Genomic DNA, 26,440 nt, shown 5'->3' with positions numbered 1-26,440 from the left:
ATGTCGAGTGTGGGAACTCGCTGGGGTGTTCAGAGACTGTTATTTTATGTAACCATTTATTTTCCTTTTATGTGAACGCAGCTGTAACTACTATCCACCTTTACCCAGAGATGACTGCACTAAAGTTCGATTACTGTTCGATGACGATGACTAGTACCTTAAATCATTGACATGGAACTGCCATGGTCTAGGTCATGCAATAAAAACGGAAAAAATACTATGTGTCTTAAAAAAGGAAAAAGCAGACATCGCGCTATTGCAAGAGACACACCTCTGTGATGCTGAACATGCCAAACTCCGCAGAGCTTGGGTGGGACAGGTGTATTTCTCATCTTTCAAATCCAACAGTAGAGGCACAGCCATACTTATCCATAGAATGTTCCATTCATAATTGACAAAAACATATCTGATCCGGAGGGGAGATTTATTTTGATAACTGGTCACTGTATGGGCCAACCAATTACTCTCTTAAACAATTACGCCCCTAACACAGATACTCCTGCTTTTATGTCGAAAATGATAACCCTGGTTCAATGAGCATTGTGTTCCTTTGGAGTGTTTGCCGGCAGATTTTAATTGTACCCTGAACCCAACCCTAGACAAATCATCTCAAGTCCCCACCACAAAATCCTAGTACTGCAAAGATAACTCTCTTACTAAAGAGATGGGACTGATAGATATCTGGAGAGAGACTAATAGCTCATCTATGGACATACATACTACTCTAATGTCCATACACCTACTCCCGTATAGATTACATTTTTATCCCAAAGAGTTTAATAAATTCCAGCCACGTGTAGAATCGGACCCATAGCGCTTTCGGATCACGCCTTTGTCCACCTCCGCTTTGACCTCTGCAAAAACATCCGCGAGGTCAAAGAGCTGGAAATTCAACACCTCCATGCTATCAAACGAAGCATTCCATACATGGTAACTACATGGATAGACAACTACAACACAAGACAACAAAGATCTCCTGTTTCTCCGGCCACAATGTGGGACGCTGCTAAAGCCACACTAAGAGGTCATCTAATTGCATATGCTTCCTCTAAGAAAAAAGCAATGGAAGCACACAGGCTAGATCTGGAGAGGGAGCTGGAACGCTGTGAAAAAGTACATAAACAATCCACAGACAGCACCTCCTGGAGTCAACTTAAAGCAGCCAAAGCCAAACTGAATTTGGAGCTATACTCGGGAGATTAAAAAAAGTTTTCTTACTAAACAGAAATACCATGAGTATAGCAATAGGCCTAGTAGATTGCTTGCTTATCAATCAAAAAAAGAGCAGTCAGAGCGTACAATTATGGCTATCCAGAACAGCAGAGGACGAGTCACATATGAACCCAAAAAAGATCAATTTAAACTTTTCATGATTTTTTACTGCCAAACTATATACCTCTGAGAGAAAACACACGGATAGCAAACTCCACTCCTTCCTAGAGGGAATCTCGCTACCTCTAAACTATCAGAGATCGACCAAGAAGATCTCAACTCCCCCTTCACTCCTGAGGAGATCCTGGAGGCAATTACCTCCATGCCCACCCAACAAAGTCCCCAGGCCCAGATGGATTCCCCAGAGAGTTCTACAAAGCTTTTTGGCCCCAGCTTAGCCCTATTTTCATGCCAATGCTGGAGGATTTTTGTAAAAACGGAGTTCTCCCAGACTCAATGCGCCACAGCTCGCATTACAGTGTTGCTCATAAAAGACAAGGACCCCCTATCCTGCTTCCTCCTTCCGGCCCATAAGCTTGTGGATTTCGACTACAAAATTAATTACCAAATTGCTGGCCAAAAGACTAAACACTCTTCTTCCCAAAATAATAAAAGCGGACCAAACTGGATTTATTAGAGACAGATACTCTTCTGATAACATTCGCCGTCTTTTTGATATTATTGATCAAGTAAACGCACAGAAGACCCCTGTCCTGCTGGCTTCACTGGATGCTGAGAAGGCAATCGACAGGATGGAGTGGAGCTTTTTGTGTTCTCAGTCTTAGAAAAGTTCAATATGGGCCCAAACTTTATTAAATGGATCAAATCACTATACTCTCATCCAAATGCCATGGTGACTACTAAACGACTGAACTCTGACAGATTCCCTTTGGGACGGGGCACAAGACAAGGGTGCTCGCTATCCCCCTGCCTTCTACTTGTTGGGGGCGGAGCCTCTGGCAGAGTTGATAAGGAGCAATCCAAGTATTACAGGTGTTCCTGCAGGCGGCCTGCAGCACAGAATTTCGCTTTACGCGGATGATGTCTTGCTCTACATATTCCAACCCTGAGAAATACCCTTCCTCCCATTTTAGACACAATTGCTCAGTATGCACCGTTTTCAGGTTTAAGATTAATTTTAACAAATCCACTGTCTGCCCTCTCAATATTTACACTCACCAGTTCTATGAAGACACTATGCCCATTCCAATGGAAGACACAGGGGTTTCAATACCTTGGGATATTCTAACACCAGATCTGAATAGGCTTTTCAAGGAGAATTATCTTCCACTCCTGGATCGAATCAAAAACAACCTCCAAACTGGATCTCCCTCCCAATAGCTTAGTAGGAAGAATTAATGTAATCCGTATGAACATCCTCCTAGACTGAACTATTTATTTCAGATGCTCCCATGCGATCTCCCAGCTTCCTTTTTCAAAACAATTAACCAAAGCATCACCAAATTTATATGGGGCAATAAAAAACCTAGGATCAAGCTCTCCACTCTATCGAAACCTGAATCTAAGGGCGGTCTTGCCCTTCCCTCCCTTCAATTGTACTACTGGTCTGCCCAAATCCGCAACATGCTAACATGGATCACAAACAGACAAGAGTCAACATGGATCCAGATAGAAGCCCAATCCTGTGGTTCATTGCCACTAAGCTCAAACTATATTCATTAATAACTTTAGTGAAGTGGGCAACATAGCCAAAACATTTGTGATTACAGCACCCTACTAGCGTGGAGGGACTGTAAGAAATACCTGGGCATCTCCTCCCAAATATGCTCTCACTCGCCTATAGTAGGCAACCCAGACTTGCCAAAAGCCCTGAGGGATGCCAACTTTAATCTTTGGCATACTCTAGGAATCAGGACCTTTTCAGACCTATTTCATCAGAAGACCACTACACTGAAATCCTTTCAAGACTCTGCAGTGAATTCAATGTGCCAAGATCCCATTTTTTTTTAAATATCTTCAAATTAGACATGTCATCTCCTCATTTACTTCCAAGAGGAGGTTTAGAACTCATTGAACGAAGTTGAAACCCTTCTTGTCACAGCACAATCCATTAAAGGCAAAATATCCTATATCTATAGACTCCTTTCTGAGAAAGGAGGCTCCTCCTTTACTCCTTTGAAAATAATCTGGGAAAAGGACCTTGGTCTGACTATCAGTGATGAGTTATGGGCGGAGGTTTGCGACAGGGTATACTGCTCCTCTACTAATGTAAAAATGAAAGAATCGAATTACAAATTTGTACAAATTTATTACACCCTTGAGACTCCAAAAATAAAACAGACATTTCTCCTAACTGTAAAAGAAGTACCTCTGAAAGTGGAACCTATATGCATGTATTTTGGAGCTGTAGAGAGATTGCCAGATTTGGCAACTATACATACTGCTGCACAGAAAATACTAGATGTACAGTTGATATGACCCCGTGTCTCTACTTCTTAATGCCCAGCAGGACTTTGTTCTTGATCCTGACAGAGAAAATTTGCTCATGACCATTACATACTTTGCTAAGAAATGTATCCTTCTATTGTGGGCCTCTAGTACCTCTCCTACATTTAAAATGTGATTGACCAGATTGTTGTTTCTCCCTTTGAAAAGCTCACTTATGACCTCCACAAGAGACAGCCCAAGTTTGATAGACTCTGGTCTCCACTACTCCACTATATCTCAAATTGGACAGAGTGAATGGGGATCGGGGAGGTGAGCAGATGCGTGTTTGTGTAAGGTGCTGTAAAATCTAAAAACTAATCATTGGCTCGTCATCTCAGCTAAGGCTGGAAATAGCAAATAAGAACCTTGATAGTGCTGCTGCAAGTTCTACATTTTAAATTTTGTTATAATTATTTTTTGTGTTGTGTGTATGTTGTGTATTTTATTTTTTATATATGTTTTTGTTTATTTTATTCTTTTTTTTTTTTTTTTTTTTTTTTTTTTTTTTTTTTTTTTCTTTTTGTTTTTTTTTTTTTTTTTTTTTTTTTTTTCTCTTTTTTCTTTTTCTTTGACCTACTTTTTTTTTTCTTTTTTTTTTTTTCTTTTTTTTTTTTTTTCTCTTCTTTTCTCTTTTTTTCTTTTTTTTTTTCTTTTTTTTTTTTCTCTCATGGCCCTGCAGCCGCTGTGTATGTGTGTATGTTATGTATGTATATGGAGGTATGGTATATATGTATAGTATATACCTATATATAACATTTCTTTTATTATTATTATAATTTTTTCTTTTTTTTTTAAGTCTGTCACATCTGTGAATGTGGAATGTGTTTGGTTGGTTGTTTGAAAACTTAATAAAACTTTAAATTGAAAAAAAAAAAAGGCAGTCAAGCATCGATCATCATGTCACCAGAATAAGACCCTCGATATTTATTGGAAAGGAGTACCAAAATCGCCGTGCACTTTCACCACCCTGTGAAGTTCATAAGATATTTCATCTGGATAAGAGCGTCTGCTAAATGACTTAAATGTAAATGTAAATCTGTGGCCTACTAAACTGTATTGTTTCCCGAGTCATAGTGGGAGGACCACACACAACATCATCGCGTGACTCCAAGTCTACTTCAATATGATGGTTATTATATCAATATTTGCGCATAGCGGCGTTTCCACCGCCATTTCTTGTATACTTAATTTGACTGACACAAAAAGATCCCACCATGTCCAACAAACAAATGTGTCGGCATTTATAAAATATATTTATTTTATACAATATGAGTTTACTCACATAAAAACTGGATGGAAACGTGGTTTATGACACTAGACAAGGACCAATGTGATTGTGGACATCTGAATCACCTACAGTAAGAATGTTGCTGGACCACTGAGTGCCTATGGAGTTATATTGATTGTTTGTTACTTTCCTTTCATTAGCCTCAATTAACATTTAACAGAAAATTGCCTCCATCAAAGTGTCTGCCCAGACTGACAAAGAAAGAATGCTTTTTGTTTGATAGAAATGCAAAAGAACAAACAAACAAGTAATTTCCTCTTTGTATTTTGACAGGTGGAGAGGGAATGTGTAGCCCCTCACAACAGAATAAAGGTATCCAGACAACAAACACTTTCTAAGACCCAAGAAACCTAACAATTATTTGTGGATGAAAATGTTCAAACACACTGCCATGTTTTAGAAAATACCCCACTGCTTTCCAAGACAGATTTTATCAACAACGTTTTGAAAGCAGAACTTGAAAGTGGAAGAACTTCATCACAATACTGTAGCTTTGGCATTACCAACGTTTTCTATACACCAGATTAGTCATACACTGAGTGTAGACTGAGTTTTACTCATCATCTGTGAGCAAATATTGTGCTGTATGCACACCCACCTACCCACACACACACACACCCCGAGACAAGTCTTGTATCATGACCGTCTGTTGTAGTGAGATTGTCCCAGATGGTTGAACATACATTAAGTGAACCAGATGAATTCCTTGGCGCATAAAGGCATGGCTTAGATGCTGACAGCTCATTTCTCAGACTGCTGTTCATCTACTGTAGCTGTGGGCTGAGCCCAGATCTCCCCATCTCTGATGTAGACAGTCCAATGTTATTGATTTGGCAACAGAGCCTAAGTGCAGTCTCCTGTGATAGCCTCATTTCTGCTAAGAGCACAACGAAGACCTTCAATATCAGCAGCAGCAAGGCCCACTCTCATCTCGTGTGAGAGACTGGCAGTACACTGGCAGTACACATTTTCCTTAAACATAGGGAGAATAATTCCAGCAGCCTTGTGGCTATAGTAGCACAACATTAACAAACATTGGGCTTACATGAAAACAAATTAATTGAGCGAGATGACTACAGGGGAGCTAATGTTTCAAAATGGCCACTGGATATTCTGTACATCAGCACGTTTTCCTTATTGGTAATTTCATGTCTAACAGTGCATGAGCTGCTGAGTTTTGTTTTAGTGGAGAATAGGCAGTTTATTCTATTTACATCACAAGGAACTAGGCCTATATTACCATATCTATCTACACAAAAAATGAGTGGTAATGTGGTTACTGGTGACTTTAGCAACACGCCCACTAGCTGTCATCAAGCTAGGCCTAAGGCTTATAGTCAGACACAACATTTCTTCATTTTATGAAGCAATTTAAAACCGGAAGCCTCCTAAATATGCAAGACAATGTTGATGGGGATAGGCTAATGAATTGGGTCCACCATGTAATGCTCCTTTAATTTGTTGATGACCCATGTCTTTTTGCTGCGCCAAGGTCAGTGACACAATGGTAGAGTCGCTACAGTAATACACTGAGAAGTGTGGCATGTTAATCAGACCGCTCGCTCGCCCACATAAAAAATACTTCAGTTTACTATAGAATACTTTAGTACTTACTATAGAATTCTGTAGTAAACTGTAGTATACTGTAGAATCCCAAACTACACGCTGTACTATCCCTTGATCATTGGTAGTACTTACCTTAGAATGTTGTAGTATACTGTAGAATACTATACAACACACTGTAGTCATGTAGTGCTTACTTTAGAATGTTGTAGTATACTATATAATTCTATGCAACACACTGTAGTATCCCTCAAATGTGTAGCGCTAACTATATAATTTTGTAGTATACTGGAGAGTTCTATACTACCCACTGTAGTATCCCTCGATCGTGTAATGCTTACTATGATATGACTAGTATACTATAGTATTCACTGTAGTGTTTTGAGGACATGACTGTAGTATACAGTAGTATTTACTATAGTGCTTTTCCGGACATGACTAGTATACTGTAGTATTTACTTAAGTGTCTTTGTGGACAACATGACTAGTATATTGTTGTAACACCTGCCGACTAGGTTTAACTAAAATGGCACAACTCCCAGACTATACGAGTTACTGTTGAATGAGGGGAACATCTCAACCAGACCAGAACATAAGACACAGGTTCTTGACAGACCACCTATTGAGTTGGGTCAACAGTTCTAAGCAATGCAAGGGACCAGACAACACCTTGCTCTACTCAGACAATCATAAACACTTAGGACTTCAAGTCACATATCATTTCATGAAAGAGGATAATTTAAAATACTTTGCATATTTATGATTGTATGATTGCATAGTTAAAAAAATAAAAAAGTCGAGCTAGCCACTATCTGGATATGTATTATTGGTTGTCTGGTGATTGTTGATTATTTATACTGGTAAAGCCAAAATGAACTGCCGGTTGGTTTTTAATCTTTGTACAGAATTCCTTTCTCTGTGACATTAATGTGGGGGAGGGCATTCGTGGCAGGTGTGCCCTTAACCATCTCTATAGTCACAGGAGGACAGAGGGCACTCTATAAAACTCTATGGCAAGGTATTTATACGGGCATGTTCGAAGGTGCTTCTTTTCAATCCGGGTCCTTCACTCAGACAGAGCTGAGTAGTTGAGCGCGACAAACAACTCTCACAAAGAACAACCAGTACGTGTCATCGAAATGTGAGTACAAGCCTTTTATCTTATAAAAGAGGACTCTCTCGCCATTGTTTGTTTTGTATAGTTGATATCGGCCACTAATGGCAGCGAAATGCTAACAGCTCAGTCAAACAGTTATTTTCAATTGACTGTTCTGTTCTCTTTGGTACTTGTAGTGTTAATAGACACATGCTTAAGTTTTTTGCACATTTTGTGCATTGCCTTTAGTTATGCTAATTTGGCGTGATTTATGGCTATGCTTGCTACTTTTGTTAGCTTTATATTGTTTGTTATGCTATGCATGTAGCCATTGATTAAATTATCCTGCTACTGTATAACTTCGGCCTAACATGCAGCATGCCACTGCACCCCCTTCTGAAGTTAATTGTTTACTGCTGCTATATTTATGCATAGTTTCCCAAATGTATATGCTTATTGCATATTGTCATTGATTATTGACATTAATGGACAATTAATGATGTATGTTCATTGCTGTTATGGCATGTTATTTGTACCTTGCTGTTTCTCCTTTTTAGATCAACCATACTCCATACAAAGCCAACCAAGTCTCAAGACAAGTCTCAACTGTCAATCATTCCATGTATCATCTCAGTGCCTGAATCTATAAAGCCTCAAACTGAACTGCATTACTGCCTCTCCCTGCTCTTTAACTGGAGTCCCACAGTAGATGGGTATCACCAGAACTCTCCCCTAAACCTCAATCGTAACAAAAGAATATTGAGTGACAGGATAGGAACCAGAGGTTTTGTCAGTGTTTCCCTCGGAACCCTTATTAGGGGAGGACATGCAGGGAATGTATAGAAGCACCCCTTAGTCTGCAAAAACACTACAGTAAATAATGCAGTATACTAGCAATTTTCATAAAAACAATACTGCAGTATACTAGTCATATCAGCAAAAACACTATAGTAAAGTCTGCAGAAACACTACAGTGAATAGTAAATAAATATAGTAATACTACAGTATTTAGACAATAGTATAACACCGGAACACAAGTACTGTGTTGTAAAGTACTTGTTACATTTTAAATGCAGGACAGGACAAGGGTCCAGTTCATGCACTTATCAAGAGAACATCCATGGTCATCCCTACTCCCGCTGATCTGACTGTCTCACTAAACGCATGCTTTGTAAATTGTTGGAGTGTGCCCCTGGCTATCCATATAGCTCATCTTTTTCTTACTAGAAAATAGTGCTGTCTGGTTTGCTTAATACAAGGAATTTGAAATGATTTATACTTTTACATTTGATACTTAAGTATATTTTTGCAATTACATTTACTTTGATACTTAAGTATATTTAAAATGAAATACTTTGACTTACGTAGTATTTTACTGGGTGACTTACACTTTTACTTGAGTATTTTTTTTATTAAGGTACTGTATCTTTACCTTTACTCAAGTATGACAATTGGGTACTTTTTATACCAGTGCATAAGTCATGGGTTAGATTCAATATGTCACTGTGGAGCTTCTGACTTTCTGGGCCTTATTAGCACAGCCAAAGCTGTGGCTGCAGCTGAGCTATTATTGGAGCATGGCCTCCGCTTAAACTAATGGAATGGCATGTTTTGTCGCCTCCAATGTATGTGTTCAATGATATGGATCTATGCAGCGGTACATAGGCTATGTATATTGACCTTGTTCAAAGATTTTCCTGAGTCAAACTAGGGAGCTATTGTATTGATGGTATTCCAGAGAGGGCGAGAGTTGAAATTAGCTGTCTATAGGCTTCTGTCCTTCTCTTCCCTGTTATTTTTCAACAATGAGTGAATGGCGCAATGATGCCACACGTGCAGACAATACACCCCTGCAAAGCCGATGAGTGTCGCAAGGACACTTGCTCACAGGATTAATATAAAAGTAGAAAAAGAAAGTGTTGGAGCAGATTTAATTCACTATATCAGCAAATGAAGCTCTAAGAATAATTATTCTCAGTGGGACCATTACTGTACTTTCATTCTGCTGTGATAATGAATTAGCTACTACTCATTGAGCACCAAGTCTTAGCTCTCTGAGCGGAAAATTATAGAAGCCAAATAATTTATTCTGCTGGGAAGTTTGATAGCGTGATGTTTGAATGTTGAACTGTATTGTAGAACACATTAAAACATCAGAGAACAGGGATACCAAATTGAAATGTGGCAGCAAATCACAATTTGACACATTTTTATTCACGGTGGAGCAATTCTGCTTCAAATGACATATTGCTCTGTTACATGTCAGTCAAATTGACATATTTACATTTCCTTTCCTTTTTAGATTAGTTTGAACAAAAGCAAAAAGCTTTCAGAAGCCATCCCTGTGAGATTTGCAGAGAGTAACCAAGCATCAAATTAAACACGCTCCTTCCACCTACTGCTGTCCTTCAAAGCAAATGGGTATTTTTGAGTGTTTAAATAACTCTCAAGATGCTGCTCCTTAACACCACAACGCTAGATGCACAAACACCACTCGATCATTGCCAATTTAGACACCGGACTTTATTTGCAGGAGTGGTAATATATTTGTAACATCTGAATTCAGTAACTGCTGCTATATAGATACTGTACCTACAGTTGTTGGAATGTATACTTTGAGTTGATGAGGCCAATTCTTCTGCCAAGGAGTTCAAATTTGTCCATATGACATGAGGTATAGGTAACATCTCATGTACAGTACTTCCATAAGGACATAAACCACTAACGTGGCACACTGCCTGCCCTCCAGGTCACCTACAGCCCCCGATGTCACAGGAAGGCCAAAAAGATCAAGGACATCAACCACCTGAGCAACGGCCTGTTCACCCCGCTATCATCCAGAAGGCAAGGTCAGTACAGGTACAGTACAAAGCTGGGACTGAGAGACAGAAGCTGTTTTTCAATCTCAAGGCCATCAGACTGTTAAATAGCCATCACTAGCCGGCTACCAGTTACTCAACCCTGCACCTTAGAGGCTGCACCCTATATACACTGCTCAAAAAAATAAAGGGAACACTAAAATAACACATCCTAGATCTGAATGAATGAAATATTCTTATGAAATACTTTTTTCTTTACATAGTTGAATGTGCTGACAACAAAATCACACAAAAATGATCAATGGAAATCAAATGTATCAACCCATGGAGGTCTGGATTTGGAGTCACACTCAAAATTAAAGTGGAAAACCACACTACAGGCTGATCCAACTTTGAATGTAATGTCCTTAAAACAAGTCAAAATGAGGCTCAGTAGTGTGTGTGGCCTCCACGTGCCTGTATGACCTCCCTACAATGCCTGGGCATGCTCCTGATGAGGTGGCGGATGGTCTCCTGAGGGATCTCCTCTCAGACCTGGATAAGCATCCGCCAACTCCTGGACAGTCTGTGGTGCAACGTGGCGTTGGTGGATGGAGCGAGACATGTCCCAGATGTGCTCAATTGTATTCAGGTCTGGGGAACGGGCGGGCCAGTCCATAGCATCAATGCCTTCCTCTTGCAGGAACTGCTGACACACTCCAGCCACATGAGGTCTAGCATTGTCTTGCATTAGGAGGAACCCAGGGCCAACCGCACCAGCATATGGTCTCACAAGGGGTCTGAGGATCTCATCTCGGTACCTAATGGCAGTCAGGCTACCTCTGCGAGCACATGGAGGGCTGTGCGGCCCCCCAAAGAAATGCCACCCCACACCATGACTGACCCACCGCCAAACCGGTCATGCTGGAGGATGTAGCAGAACGTTCTCCACGGCGTCTCCAGACTCTGTGTTCTCTGGCAAATGCCAAACGTCCTGCACGGTGTTGGGCTGTAAGCACAACCCCCACCTGTGACATCGGGCCCTCATACCACCCTCATGGAGTCTGTTTCTGACCGTTTGAGCAGACACATGCACATTTGTGGCCTGCTGGAGGTCATTTTGCAGGGCTCTGGAGTGCTCCTCCTGCTCCTCCTTGCACAAAGGCGGAGGTAGCGGTCCTGCTGCTGGGTTGTTGCCCTCCTACGGCCTCCTCCACATCTCCTGATGTACTGGCCTGTCTCCTGGTAGCGCCTCCATGCTCTGGACACTACGCTGACAGACACAGCAAACCTTCTTGCCACAGCTCGCATTGATGTGCCATCCTGGATGAGCTGCACTACCTGAGCCACTTGTGTGGGTTGTAGACTCTTTCTCATGCTACCACTAGAGTGAAAGCACTGCCAGCATTCAAAAGTGACCAAAACATCAGTCAGGAAGCATAGGAACTGAGAAGTGGTCTGTGGTCACCACCTGCAGAACCACTCCTTTATTGGGGGTGTCTTGCTAATTGCCTATAATTTCCACCTGTTGTCTATCCCATTTGCACAACAGCATGTGAAATTTATTGTCAATCAGTGTTGCTTCCTAAGTGGACAGTTTGATTTCACAGAAGTGTGATTGACTTGGAGTTACATTGTGTTTAAGTGTTCCCTTTATTTTTTTGAGCAGTGTACATAGACGTGGAATCACTGGTCACTTGAATGTTTACATACTACCATACTCATTTCATATGTATATGCTGTATTCTATTCTACTGTATTTTAGTCAATGCCACTACGACATTGCTCGTCTAATATTTATATATTTCTTAATTCCATTCTTTTAATTTAGATGTGTGTGTATTGTGAATTGTTAGATATTACTGCACTGTTGGAGCTAGGAACACAAGCATTTCGCTACACCTGCAATAACATCAGCTAAATATGTGTTTGTGACAAATAGAATTTGATTTGATTTACGGGTGATATTCTGTCAAAGAAATGGATGTGACATTGATCAATAATGGATGCCTTCTAAGAACTGGAATAACGAGGAAAATAATTCTGTTAATATCGCAGACATAAATTGGGTGGGTCTAAACTTAATATGATTTCCTCGATAGTAATGCAGGGGGAGATATCAGTGAATATGAGTCTGAATGGATATGAGGAGAGGGGAATCAAAAAGCTAATTTAAATAGAGAAATATGACAAGGTTTATACCAAGTACAATCATCTCATTAAGTATCTCAGACCAGTGGTTCCCGAACTGTGGGGCGCAGGGGGGGATCGGCACGGGGGACCATAGATTTTGTTTGAGTCGTGTTTGAGTCATTCAAATATCACATGAACACACAGACATGGCAAAATGTATAGAATTGCAAGAAAATTGGCTTTAAAACTGCATAATTTTCTCTGCACTCCATGACAAAATGTGTAGAATTGCAGGAAATAAGCTTACAAGTAAAGCTGTAAAACTTTTCTCTCCACCAACAAGAGGCATGATAACAGTTTGTGTCATGAACGTGGCGGGTGTGGGATGTTCCCCAATACTGGAAGGTGGGCCTGAGTTAAAAAGTTTGGGAACCCCCGTCTTGCAAGCTCAATGTTTTCTTTCAGTTATCATTTATTTTGCCCCCCATCCCATACTAGATGTGAACTCCAAAATAAATTCAAACTATAATTACCATCTTATCATACAATTATCTGTATGCATAATTTAACTATCTATTAACACACAAGAATAGAAAAAATAGCCCACTTATGCATCACATTAAACTACTATGCTGCTGCTACAGTATGAAAAACATTTGGTTTAAAATGTGCAATAAAAAGGGGGCTGTAATTACTGACAGGTTTTTGTTTAACAGTAAACCAGAGCAGTTGCTTTAAAGAGTTCTGTGCCTAAAGATCTGTGTCAGAGACATGGTTAGTCCCATATGTACCTCCTTAGTTTAGAGGCAATGGGGCCACACTAACGCACTCAACTATCCCCACCGTAGCATAGATACAATGTTCCAAACAGGATCATGTTTAATACGGACCCAATCATACTGAACACAGCAGCTACAGTTCAACATCATTGTGCATGCTATATTTGATAATGGATTTCGTACAAGGCCATGTTTTTGGATAACTCTATTCACAGCAGGAGATGGCTTTAAGTTAAGCCCCTGAAGCTTGTGGTAAACAAAGCTATTCAATTTCCACTATGTAGCTAACTCAACTGGAGCTAATTACAATAAACATATATTTTTTTACAACCTCCCTAAAATGATGATGTTAAAAAGTTTTGATTTTAATCTCAGATTTCAGTGTTTGGGAGTCATCTTGGGAGTCTGACTGACTGACACTCCATATGTTGTGAGTTAATACGGGTGATTACTTTTGTTGTGAACGCTGTCAATTATGCCTCTCCAACCCACAGCCCCATCAAGTGGTAATGACTGAGCTAGGCTTTGAATAGCTCCCTCCTCGGCTCCCTCTCTTTGTTCGACCCAATCATACTGAACACAGCATCTGCCCGCACTGCTCACAAATGAATACAGATTTTTTACGAAAACATGGTCTGTCAAAAGCTGGTGATCCGCGGGGAGGTCTGCTGCCTGAAAGCTGGTGCATGAGTGCTTCCTTTTTAATCTCCTCTTGCTGGGACTCAGAAACCCCAATGATTCACTTCACAATCACACACAGAGTTATGACCAGCAATGAGCCATGGCAAGACATTGTGACTGGGAGTGTGTTTCCTACGGTTTTAACCCCCCATCTCAATCCAAATGCAAACAACAATGTGATAAATGTGTAAATAATTTCAGATATGCATGTTTAGAGGCCAAGCTGTCTCCATATGTTCAGTGACAGTGGAATAACGGTCATATTTTACTAGAGATTTAATGTGTTTTTATTGTGGTATTGTTATTTTGGGAGCTGATTTTGGGCAGGTCTTTGTTCTGGAGGTGTTCACCAAGAGTGAACAAAAGGAGGATCTTGGAGAATGGGGGGAGGATCACGGTAAGGGTCGTCACATGGTTTGACAAATGATGGTGGCAGGTGTCCAGAATCTTAATGAGCTTTATCATTTGCCTAACAAAAAAACACCAATCTAGAGGTTCATTCTCAAAAGGGGATATGCAGCAAGATTATTATCTGGAGACGCAATCATTATTCCCCTACTTACATGACCCACACAGCAGCTTCAGTTCAATATTATTGTTAACATTTAGTTATTTAGGGTCACTGGACACAAGTATAAAATCCATACAGCATTTGTAAGAAGTAGTCTCTCTTTCAGACAGTAATAATCCTCTTTTGTGCCATATGTTTATTGTACAGTCCATTGCAGGTATTTATGCCTCAAATATGCATGATTCATTTGTTTTTATAGTTTGTTTGGTGAACTAAAGAGAGACCTGATTTTGTTTTGGTCTATTCCCTATGGCTTCTCTATGCAGGTCTTTGAGCTACCTTAGTGAGGGTTGACTAGGTTCATTTTTCAATTGGATTTACTTATTTAATTGGCCAAATTGTACTACTCAGATTTAGATTTATTTAAATCCTTTAGCCAGGGAAAGTACATTGAGTCTGATGAATAAAGCGATTAGTTCTAAGATTTAATTTGAAAAATGAAAAATAAAGAATTTAAACTATACATTGCATTTTTTATTGATCAATCCACTTTTTTAAAGGTCCTGAACAGTCATTCTGAAAAGTACTTTTTCACTAATGGCTAACTACCAGGAAGTTTGAAAAGACAGGCTGAGTGGGTGGAGAACTTATATTCATGAGCTTGCCTTGACTGACCAGCTCTTTGAAACGTCTATGTCAAGCAACTTGGTTGCAATACAGTAAAATCATCTCAGGCTAATTTGGTGATACACAAAGCAACTCAAACAACACTGAAATTGCACCTATGATCTCATTATTTTCATTTTTTTTTTTTTTTTACATGTCTCTTGTGATGCGGTTCACAGCAGCATTGACAGATATTGACTTGACAACTGCATCAAAGTTTTGAACAACCCTCCCCCCCCCTTTTGTTCAATGCTGTCTGAAGACCTAGCTAGCCAGTAACTAGCTAACACCCGACACAGATGAAAGGAGAAACATATATACTGAATAAAAATATAAATGCAACATGCAATAATTTCAAAGATTTTACTTAGTTACAGTTCATAGAAGGAAATCAGTCAATTGAAATTAATTAATTAGGCCCTAATCTATGGATTTCACATAGTGGGCAGGAGCACAGCCATGGGTGGGTTCCCACTGGGGAACCAGGCCCAGCCAATCAGAATTTTTCTCCACAAAAGGGCTTTATTACAGACAGAAATACTCCTCAGCACCCATTTGAGTGTGGCCCCATTGCCTCTAAACTAAGGAGGTAAATATGGGACTAACCCTTTTTCTGGGATCATTTATTTTAGCTCATGAAAAATGGAAACAACACTTTATAAGTATCTTTGCCATAGATGAATAGGGTAAACTTTGAATTATATTTGCCGACCCCCTACAGTCAAATTTTGGCACCAGTAGAGTTGCTATCTAGCTAGTATATAAACCACACCCCTCTGCAAACACGCCTTCTCCAATGTTGGTTACAAGGCAGTACTTATTTAAATTAGGTAAGAGAATATCATGTTACAATTGGTGTATTAAAATGAGAGTTAAGGTGATGTCACCTTGTCCTCTTAATAATGAATCCAAGCGTTTGACATGGGGGAGGGGACCAGTAACTTCACAGTAACATTCATTTTTCATACTTTGGTTATCATACTTTGATCTGGTTTCCTTCAAATAACCAATTTCATGAAACATGATTTTGACTGTTCATGACCTTTAAATGGAATCTTACTGTAGGAAATCATTGACACACGAATGTGACACGTGGCCACAATGAGTCGGTCTTTATGTCCCAGTCACTACAAATACCAAAAGGTCAGGTCAACACAGAGACATCAATGGAAGTCAAGGGTGATTGGCTCCTGGCTTCCCTTCTCATTAGGCAGGTTTCCATTGACCCAGGTTTATTTTACAAAAGCAATGTTGCAAAAAGAATTGCGTTGTGTATTGGAAACAGCAGATACAGGATACATTTTCTAAAGATGTACATTTTTATCTGTTCGACATGGATGGATTTGTAACTTTCTTTATTGCGACAAATGTGAATAAATTATGATTTCCAAATCATTTTTAAGGTGCGCGGGCACGTGATGTCACCACAACTATAAACCTCCACTCCACATTTCAATCCAAATGTCTACTGCTTGCAAAATAAAACTACAAAAATTATGTTTTCTTTGCAGGACAAGGATTGTCCTGACTTTCAAGAATGCCTGAATTGCATCGCCTTGCTCTTCTGGTTGGCTGGCAAGGTTCACCATCCAATTATTTCAGATCTACAGGAGTGTAAGTTTCACCATGGCACGAACCGTGGCGATACGTTGGCACAGGAGAATTATTAGAACATATGGCAAATATTAGTAAATTGTTGTATTCTACCCATGCTGGCTTTCGTGGGCTACCTGAGACATGAAACAGATAGGTGGGAGGGCACACAGGCTGTCGCCAATTTATTAATGCACAATTTGCCTTAATGAGTAAAGGAAACACTTCAACCACTACATTTTTATTTGACACTACGTTTTTGCGAAAGTGGTCTTTTTAGGTGTGACGTCATTACGTCCAGCTGTTTTTACTGACAAGATAGTTAAATGTAAATGTCGCATCTATGTTCTATGCAAACTTTCTAAATGTCGAAAAAAAATAACTGGACAAATTAATGGAAATATAGCTACTGACACAAGGTACTAGCAAAATAACTAATCTGGTTTTACCATGTTAATTTACTAACCCTTATTTAACCACGTAAGTCACTTAAATAACATGATAATCTGTCAGGGAAACCACTACAATTGAAATCCAATAATATTTCCATAGAAGTTTGGCTTTCAATGTTTATCTAGTCGAACACAATCGGTATAAATATGTAGATAAGGTAACCAGGTAGTTACAGCTTAATCTGATCTGAGACGTTCAGAATGGTGAAATCCAACCTTCATTAAATCTAAACTTTCTGCCTCTCCACTCATACAAATAGTGAAAGGTCAGTGCAGGCTGGAGGAAAGCAATTAAATAATGTGTTTAGTAGCTCTAATAGGCACAAACACACAAACTCTCCCTCCGTTTAATTTATGAAAACTGAAAGAACATTGCAAACGCAAGTTATGATGATAATGATAACAACAACAAGAAGTGTATATTTGGAGTTAAGAAAAATGTATCCTTATGGTGTGGCAAGAGTTATCACACAGTGTTAGTGAGGTCACTACCTCAGTGAACTCAGCCTGCAGTCAGCTCTGCCTGTGAAGTCGTGTCAATGGTCAGGCTGTGTTCACTGAGTTTGGGCATAGTTTTTCTAATTTGTCTGTGTGTTTCTCAGTTTTCTATCAGGCATGATGATAAGATAGTTTGCCACTGAAACAAACTTATTTCGCGCACTGAATGAATGGCGAGGGCATAACGTCTGAACACTTTACCACAATGTACACAACCTCTTGAATAGACAGAAATGACAGTGACAGAGATTGTTATGGCTTAATTTGGAGGAGCTAATCATCTTTCCCTCTTAGCAGACTATTGGCAGTTATAGAGTATGACAGAAATTACATGTAATACCCCTTCCTCTGTTCCTCAAATATGATCATGGGTTACCGTTACACTAAGGCCAAGCATTACAGACAGGCATAGGTGGCGCCTCCAATAGGGAAATACATTTGCCAAAATTCCTAATTACTCCTGTCTACAGTGCATTCGGAAAGTATTCAGACCCCTTGGGCAGCGCATGCGGCAAATGTAGGACTAGCTTATTATTGAGTTGCAGCTGTCAGTGAAAAGCATGAAGATAAAGTATCTTGTGTATAATAAAAAATGTTGAGACAAGAAGAAGGGGAGGGGTGTGTGGCGAAGACATACACCACTATGTATTGTCTGTTAAATAGCCAAATGTAGTGCCAAATATCACTGAGTTATGTGATCTATTTTTTGTTTTATTTCAGTTGATCTGGTTGTCTGTTTTTACTGCTGTCCTGTGACTTCTATGCTCTCATTTCAGGGCATCTTAATGTCTCTCTTGCACATGTACATGTGTAAACAGACACATCCACACACAAAATATACTGAACAAAAATATAAATGCCACATGCAACAATTTCAACGATTTTAACGATGTTCAGTTTATATAAGGAAATCAGTCAATTGAAATAAATTCATTAGGCCCTTATCTATGGATTTCACATGATTGGGCAGGGGTGCAGCCATGGTGGGCCTGGGAAGGCATATGCCCACCCATTTGGGAGCCAGGCCCATCCACTTGAGAGCCAGGCCCATCCACTTGAGAGCCAGGCCCAGCCAATCAGAATTAATTTTACCCGACAAAAGGGCTTTATTACAGACAGAAATACTCCTCAGTTTCATCAGCTGTCAGGGTGGCTAGGCACAGACGATCCCGTTGTTGAAGAAGCCGGATGTAGAGGTCCTGGGCTAGCATAGTTACACGTGGTCTGCGGTTGTGAGGCCAGTTGGAGGTACTGCCAAATTCTCTAAAACGATGTTGGAGGCATCTTATGGTAGAGAAATGAACATTAAATTCTCTGGCAACAGGTCTGGTGGACATTTCTGCAGTCAGCATGCCAATTTCCTGCTCCCTCAAAACTTGAGACATCTATGGCATTGTGTTGTGTTACAAAACTGCACATTTTAGAGTGGCCTTTTATTGTCCCCAGCACAAGGTGCACCTGTTTAATCAGCTTCTTGATATGCCACACCTGTCAAGTGGATGGATTATCTTGGCAATGAAGAAATGCTCGCTAACAGGAATTTATACAAATTTGTGCACAAATTTTGAGAGAAACAGGTTATTTCAGCTCATGAAACATGGGACCAACACTTTACATGTTGCATTTATATTTTTATTCAGTATAGATATATTGGTTAAATAATGACTTTGCTTGTACAGATCTTAATGTTTAACAGTTCCATTTAAAGTTAATGTCACATGGGACCAGCACTCTCACCCAGCCATCAATACAGCTGTGTCAATCCAGTTTATTTTATGCCTGCTATGTTGGCTTAGACTAGTTTAGCAATAAAGAGTAAAGCACGCAAGGAGAACTTCCTAAAACACATGCTGTTACGATAGCTATCCTTCATATGTGTGTATGCACGTTAAATATTAGGCTTAATTAACTCATGACTTATCACAGAATAAAACGACAGTAGGTGTTCTGATCTATACCGTTTAAACTTTTTGGAGACTTAAATGTGCCTTCAGTAAAAAATAAACTATATTGCAGTGCACAAAACTGCAGAAACATCTATCAAGGGAGATTATTTTGACACAGACCAAACGTAGCCTATACTGTAGCCTGCCATTCAGAATCAACTATTGGATCTACGAACGACACAAGGAGTCAGGTCAAATGTAGCCTAATAAGCAGCATAGCCCCATCCCCATAAATAAATACAATAACAGACGATTATCCGTTATAAGCACTGAAAACACCGGTATTCTTCTACTGCCATGTGTTCCAAGCAGGTCTGATGCCGAAGTGTTAAACACTTTGACGCATAACACTCAGCCTGCAATGAATGCCCTGGTCCTTGTCCTGCACAAGACGGACACAAAGCAACGAAGCTCAGGACATATCATACAGTGTGTGTTAGCCTACTTACTGGATGTTGAAGATGCTGAGCTGAGGCTGCTGATGCAACTGAAGATCCAGAGCAGTAATGTTAGCTCCGGTCCAGGAAGCATCTTCAATTAGACCTTGAAACAAAGAATATTGTGGCAAGTTGTTGTTTTCCGTTGCCTATGGATGTTTCGTATAGTAACCCGCCTCTCTAGGCGGAAGCAAGCTGATGACAGTTATCCAGATAGGGCTTTATTAGCTATATCGTAAGTGGCTGCTACCAAGCAATGGCTCGCTTACTCGCTGGTGCACATTATTCGCTACCTCTAGTGTCACCCAGCAAAACTAAACACTTGACAAAAACGGTCCTCTTTTTCAAAGAATATCCTCACGAACCATGTTTTTTCACTGCACTGCCTCATTAGCTCTAACTGCATTGACGGAAACTCGCTTGCTAATTATGACCGGACAAACAGAGTCGCCGCTGTCCAGGTACTGAATTGGAAATTGTCTTGCTGTTCCCCTTTATTTCGGTGATGGTACAGTCCACCAAACGTACACAAGGGGACACGCGTCGGTGAAATAAAATTAAGGCGGAGAACATTTTACTCTGCCACATATAACATTTGGTCCAAGTCTAAAAGAGTAAAGCATACATAGTTATATKTTCAGAGTTGTATGTGCTCCATTTAGTGTTGCATCATTACGTTTCACTCTGTACAGTATTAAATGAAAAATAATTGTTACTTCTTTAACTTTTTGCAGTGTTGTTCAGTAGGCCTATTCTAGAGTTAATTATTTAGAGTAATGTTTACTCACAATATAATCGCAAGAGTTAATTCAACTCCTCTGGAGTCAAACAACACTATATTGGGGGTTACATTGCCATTGCCTGATTTTAAAACAGTTAAGAATTCAATGGCTGTAATGAGAAGATCAGAGGATAGATCAACAACATTGTTGTTACTCCACAATAATAACATAAATTACAGTGTGAAAAGAAGGAAGCCTGTACAGAATAAAAAATATTCCAAAATATGCATCCTATTTGCAATAAGGCACTAAAGAAATACTGCAAAAAATGTGGCAAAGAAATTTACTTTATGTCCTGAATAAAAAGTGTTATGTTTGGGATAAATCCAATCCAACACATCACTGAGTACCACACTACATGTGTTCAAGCATGGTGGTGGCTGCATCATGTTATGGATATGATCGTCATCGGCAAGGACTAGGAAGTTTTTTGGGGGGGATAAAAATGATCGGAATAGAGGTAAACGCAGGCAAAACCCTAGAGGAAACCCTTGTTTCCAACAGACACTGGGAGACAAATTCACTTTTCAGCAGGACAATAACCTAAAAGACAAGGCCAAATATACACTTGAGATGCTTACCAAGACGACATTGAATGTTCCTGATTGGCCAAGTTACAGTTTTGCTTAAATTGTCTTGAAAATCTGTGGCAAGACTTGAAAATGGTATTTAAGCAATGATCAACAACCAACTTGACAGAGATTGAAGAGTTGAAAAAAGAATAACCCTGCCTATTTCTAAATGTCTCTTCTTAAAATGTGATTATAAACCTAACCACAATGCTAACTTTATGCCTAATCCTCATCTTAAATTAAGACCAAAAATAAAATTGTTGTTTTCATGAATATTTACTATAGTAAATTTTGACTTTGTGTCTGTGGTAACTAGTAGAAACCAATCTGTAGTCCTATCCATTTAAAAAAATATATATACAGTGGGGAGAACAAGTATTTGATACACTGCCGATTTTGCAGGTTTTCCTACTTACAAAGCATGTAGAGGTCTGTAATTTTTATCATAGGTACACTTCAACTGTGAGAGACGGAATCTAAAACAAAACTCCAGAAAATCACATTGTATGATTTTTAAGTAATTAATTTGCATTTTATTGCATGACAGAAGTATTTGATACATCAGAAAAGCAGAACTTAATATTTGGTACAGAAACCTTTGTTTGCAATTACAGAGATCATACGTTTCCTGTGGTTCTTGACCAGGTTTGCACACACTGCAGCAGGGATTTTGGCCCACTCCTCCATACAGACCTTCTCCAGATCCTTCAGGTTTCGGGGCTGTCCCGCTGGGAAATACGGACTTTCAGCTCCCTCCAAAGATTTTCTATTGGGTTCAGGTCTGGAGACTGGCTGGCCACTCCAGACCTTGAGATGCTTCTTACGGAGCCCACTCCTTAGTTGTCCTGGCTGTGTGTTTCGGGTTGTTGTCATGCTGGAAGACCCAGCCACGACCCATCTTCAATGCTCTTACTGAGGGAAGGAGGTTGTTGGCCAAGATCTCGCGATACATGGTCCCATCCATCCTCCCCCTCAATACGGTGCAGTCGTCCTGTCCCCTTTTGCAGAAAAGCATCCCCAAAGTATGATGTTTCCACCTCCATGCTTCACGGTTGGGATGGTGTTCTTGGGGTTGTACTCATCCTTCTTCTTCCTCCAAACACAGCGAGTGGAGTTTAGACCAAAAAGCTCTATTTTTGTCTCATCAGACCACATGACCTTCTCCCATTCCTCTTCTGGATCATCCAGATGGTCATTGGCAAACTTCAGACGGGCCTGGACATGCGCTGGCTTGAGCAGGGGGACCTTGAGTGCGCTGCAGGATTTTAATCCATGATGGCGTAGTGTGTACTAATGGTTTTCTTTGAGACTGTGGTCCAGCTCTCTCAGGTCATTGCCACAGGTCCTGCCGTGTAGTTTCTGGGCTGATCCCTCACCTTCTCCATGAATCATTGATGCCCCACGAGGTGAGATCTTGCATGGAGCCCCAGACCGAGGGTGATTGACCGTCATCTTGAACTTCTTCCATTTTCTAAAAATTGCGCCAACAGTTGTTGCCTTCTCACCAAGCTGCTTGCCTATTGTCCTGTAGCCCATCCCAGCCTTGTGCAGGTCTACAATTTTATCCCTGATGTCCTTACACAGCTCTCTGGTCTTGGCCATTGTGGAGAGGTTGAGTCTGTTTGATTGAGTGTGTGGACAGGTGTCTTTATACAGGTAACGAGTTCAAACAGGTGCAGTTAATACAGGTAATGAGTGGAGAACAGGAGGGCTTCTTAAAGAAAAACTAACAGGGCTCTGTGAGAGCCGGAATTCTTACTGGTTGGTAGGTGATCAAATACTTATGTCATGCAATAAAATGCAAATTAATTACTTAAAAATCATACAATGTGATTTTCTGGATTTTTTTTAGATTCCGTCTCTCACAGTTGAAGTGTACCTATGATAAAAATTACAGACCTCTACATGCTTTGTAAGTAGGAAACACTGCCGATTTTGCAGGTTATCAAATACTTGTTCTCCCCACTGTATATATTGAACCTTTATTTAACTAGGCAAGTCATTTAAGAACAAATTCTTATTTACAATGACGTCCTACCCCGGCCAAACCCTAACCCAGACGACGCTGGGCCAATTGTGTGCCGCCCTATGGGACTCCCAATCACGGCCGGTTGTGATACAGCCTAGAATCGAACCAGGGTCTGTAGTGATGCCTCTAGCACTGAGATGCAGTGCCTTAGACCACTGCGCCACTCGGGATTGTAGAGCAATTTTACATCACCCACAATTTACATTTAGAATGTCAGAGCACGAAGGAGAGTATTGTTGTTAGAGACTACCTACATCATGTAAACTGGAACAGCCTTCTCAGTAACAGTTGCAATAAATCCAACCACTTACAGATTAGATTAGTTTAGGAAAATGCATGTTACATGTCATTGTGTAGCATAAGATAAAAAACAATCAATGTACATGCAAAAACACAGATATTGAAACAAACAATAAAAAAATAAAAATCCGCCTGCAACAGAGCGTTACAATGACACCACTCCCACATCTGTGGATACTCCATTGTTTCAACTCAGTCTCTTACTACTCTTAATTACCAGGAACCCCTTTTCCCTTTATTTAAATCACAATCAACTTTTATAATTTAATGTGGACACAAATATAATACTTTTTTGTATTATAATTTTTTATAAAATATAGAAATTAGGTGATTAAATTAAATATGAGCATAAAGTGCCTTCAGAAAGTATTCATACCCCTTCACATATTCCACATTGTGTTGTGTTAAGCCTGAAATCAAAATTAATTAAATTGTTGTTTTCTCAACCATCTACACACAACACCCCATAATGACAAAGTGAAAACATGCTTTTAGAAATGTTTGCAAATGTATTGATAATGAAATACTGAAATCGAATTTACATACACTACCGGTCAAAGATTTTAGAACACCCACTCATTCAACGGTTTTTCTTTATTTTTTACATTGTAGAATAATAGTGAAGACATCAAAACTATGGAATAACACATATGGCATCATGTAGTAACCAAGAAAGTGTTAAACAAATCAAAATATATTTTATATTTGAGATTCTTCAAAGTCGCCACCCTTTGCCGTGATGACAGCTTTGCACACCCTTGGCATTCCCTCAATCAGTTTCATGAGGTAGTCACCTGGAATGCATTTCAATTAACAGGTGTGCCTTGTTAAAAGGTAATTTGTGGAATTTCTTTCCTTCTGAATGCGTTTGAGCCAATCAGTTGTGCTGTGACAAGGTACGGTAGGGGTGGTATACAGAAGATAGCCCTATTTGGTAAAAGGCCAAGTCCATATTACGGCAAGAACAGCTCAAATTAGCAAAGAGAAACGGCAGTCCATCATTACTTTAAGACATGAAGGTCAATACGGAAAATGTCAAGAACTTTGAAAATTTCTTCAAGTGCAGTCACAAAAACCATCAAGCGCTACGATGAAACTGACTCTCATGAGGACCGCCACAGGAAAGGAAGACCCAGAGTTACCTGTAGAGTATCATTTCATTAGAGTTACCAGCCTTAGAAATTGCAGCCCAAATAAATGCTTCACAGAGTTCAAGTAAAAGACACATCTCAACATCAACTGTTCAGAGGAGACTGTGTGAATCAGGCCTTCATGGTCGAATTGCTGCAAAAAAAACACTACTAAAGGACACCAATAATAAGAAGAGACTTGCTTGGGCCAAGAAACACGAGCAATGGACATTAGACCGGTGGAAATTTGGAGTCCAAATTGGAGATTTTTGGTTCCAACTGCTGTGTCTTCGTGAGACGCGGTGTGGGTGAACAGATGATCCCTGCATGTGTATTTCCCAAAAAGCATGGAGGAGGAGGTGTTATGGTGTGGGGGTGCTTTGCTGGTGACACTGTCTGTGATTTATTTAGAATTCAAGACAAACTTAACCAGCATGGCTACCACAGCATTCTGCAGCGATACGCCATCCCATCTGGTTTGGGCTTAATGGGACTATTATTTATTTTTCAACAGGACAATCACCGAACACACCTCCAGGCTGTGTACGGGCTATTTTACCAAGAAGGAGAGTGATGGAGTGCTGCATCAGATGATCTGGCCACCACAATCCCCTGACCTCAACCAAATTGAGATGGTTTGGGATGAGTTGGCCCGCAGAGTGAAGTAAAAGCAGCCAACAAGTGCTCAGTATATGTGGGAACTCCTTTAAGACTGTTGGAAAAGCATTCCAGGTGAAGCTGGTTGAGAGAATGCCAAGAGTGTGCAAAGCTGTCATCAAGGCAAAGGGTGGCTACTTTGAAGAATCTCAAATATGAAATATATTTGGATATCTTTAACAATTCTGTGGCTACTACATGATTCCATATGTGTTATTTCATAGTTTTGATGTCTTCACTATTATTCTACAATGTAGAAAATACTAAAAATAAAGAAAACCCTTGAATAAATAGGTGTTCTAAAACTTTGACCGATAGTGTAAGTATTCACACCCCTTTGCTATGACACCAAATTGAGTGTTACAACTTGATTGGAGTCCACCTGTGGCCAATTCAATTGTTTGGACATGATTTAGAAAGAAACACACCTGTTTTATAAGGTCCCACAGTTGTCAGAGCAGAAACTATACCATGAAGTCCAAGGAATTGTTTTTATAACTCCAAGATAGAATTGTGATCAGGCATATATTTGGGGAAGGGTATAAAACTATTTGTAGTGTTGAAAGTTTCCAAGAGCATAGTGGTCATTGTAAAATTGAAGAAATACGGAACTAACCAGACTCTGCCTAAAGCTTGCTGTCAGATCAAACTGAGCAACCTCCTCAGGGAGGTGACCAAGAACCCATTGACCATTCTGGCATAACTACAGAGTTCCTTGGCTGAGATGGGAGAACCTGCCAGAAGGACAACAGTCTCCACAGCACTTCACAAATATGTGCTTTATAGGAGAGTGGCCAGATGGATGGCACTCCTGAGAAAAAGAGGCACATGACAGCACGCCTGGAGTTCGCAAAAAGGCACTTGAAAGA

The 26,440-nt window shown here is 39.9% G+C and overlaps 1 protein-coding gene across 1 annotated transcript in view; it reads right to left on the bottom strand.

Moving 5' to 3' along the window:
* Positions 1–20,565, bottom strand: part of LOC111956913 (contactin-associated protein-like 2) — a 94,980-nt gene extending 74,415 nt beyond the window's left edge. The window contains exon 1 of the mRNA XM_023977614.2: positions 20,114–20,565. Within this exon, the coding sequence (XP_023833382.1) occupies positions 20,114–20,195 (82 nt within the window). The 5' untranslated portion in view covers positions 20,196–20,565. The remainder of the gene's footprint in view (positions 1–20,113) is intronic.
* Positions 20,566–26,440: the final 5,875 nt, after the last annotated feature.

This window comes from Salvelinus sp. IW2-2015, linkage group LG32 (genome assembly GCF_002910315.2).
Source record: "Salvelinus sp. IW2-2015 linkage group LG32, ASM291031v2, whole genome shotgun sequence".
Classification (NCBI taxonomy): Eukaryota; Metazoa; Chordata; class Actinopteri; order Salmoniformes; family Salmonidae; genus Salvelinus; species Salvelinus sp. IW2-2015.
Note: the sequence above shows the minus strand (reverse complement) of the source record. Positions and strands in the feature narration are given on the sequence as shown.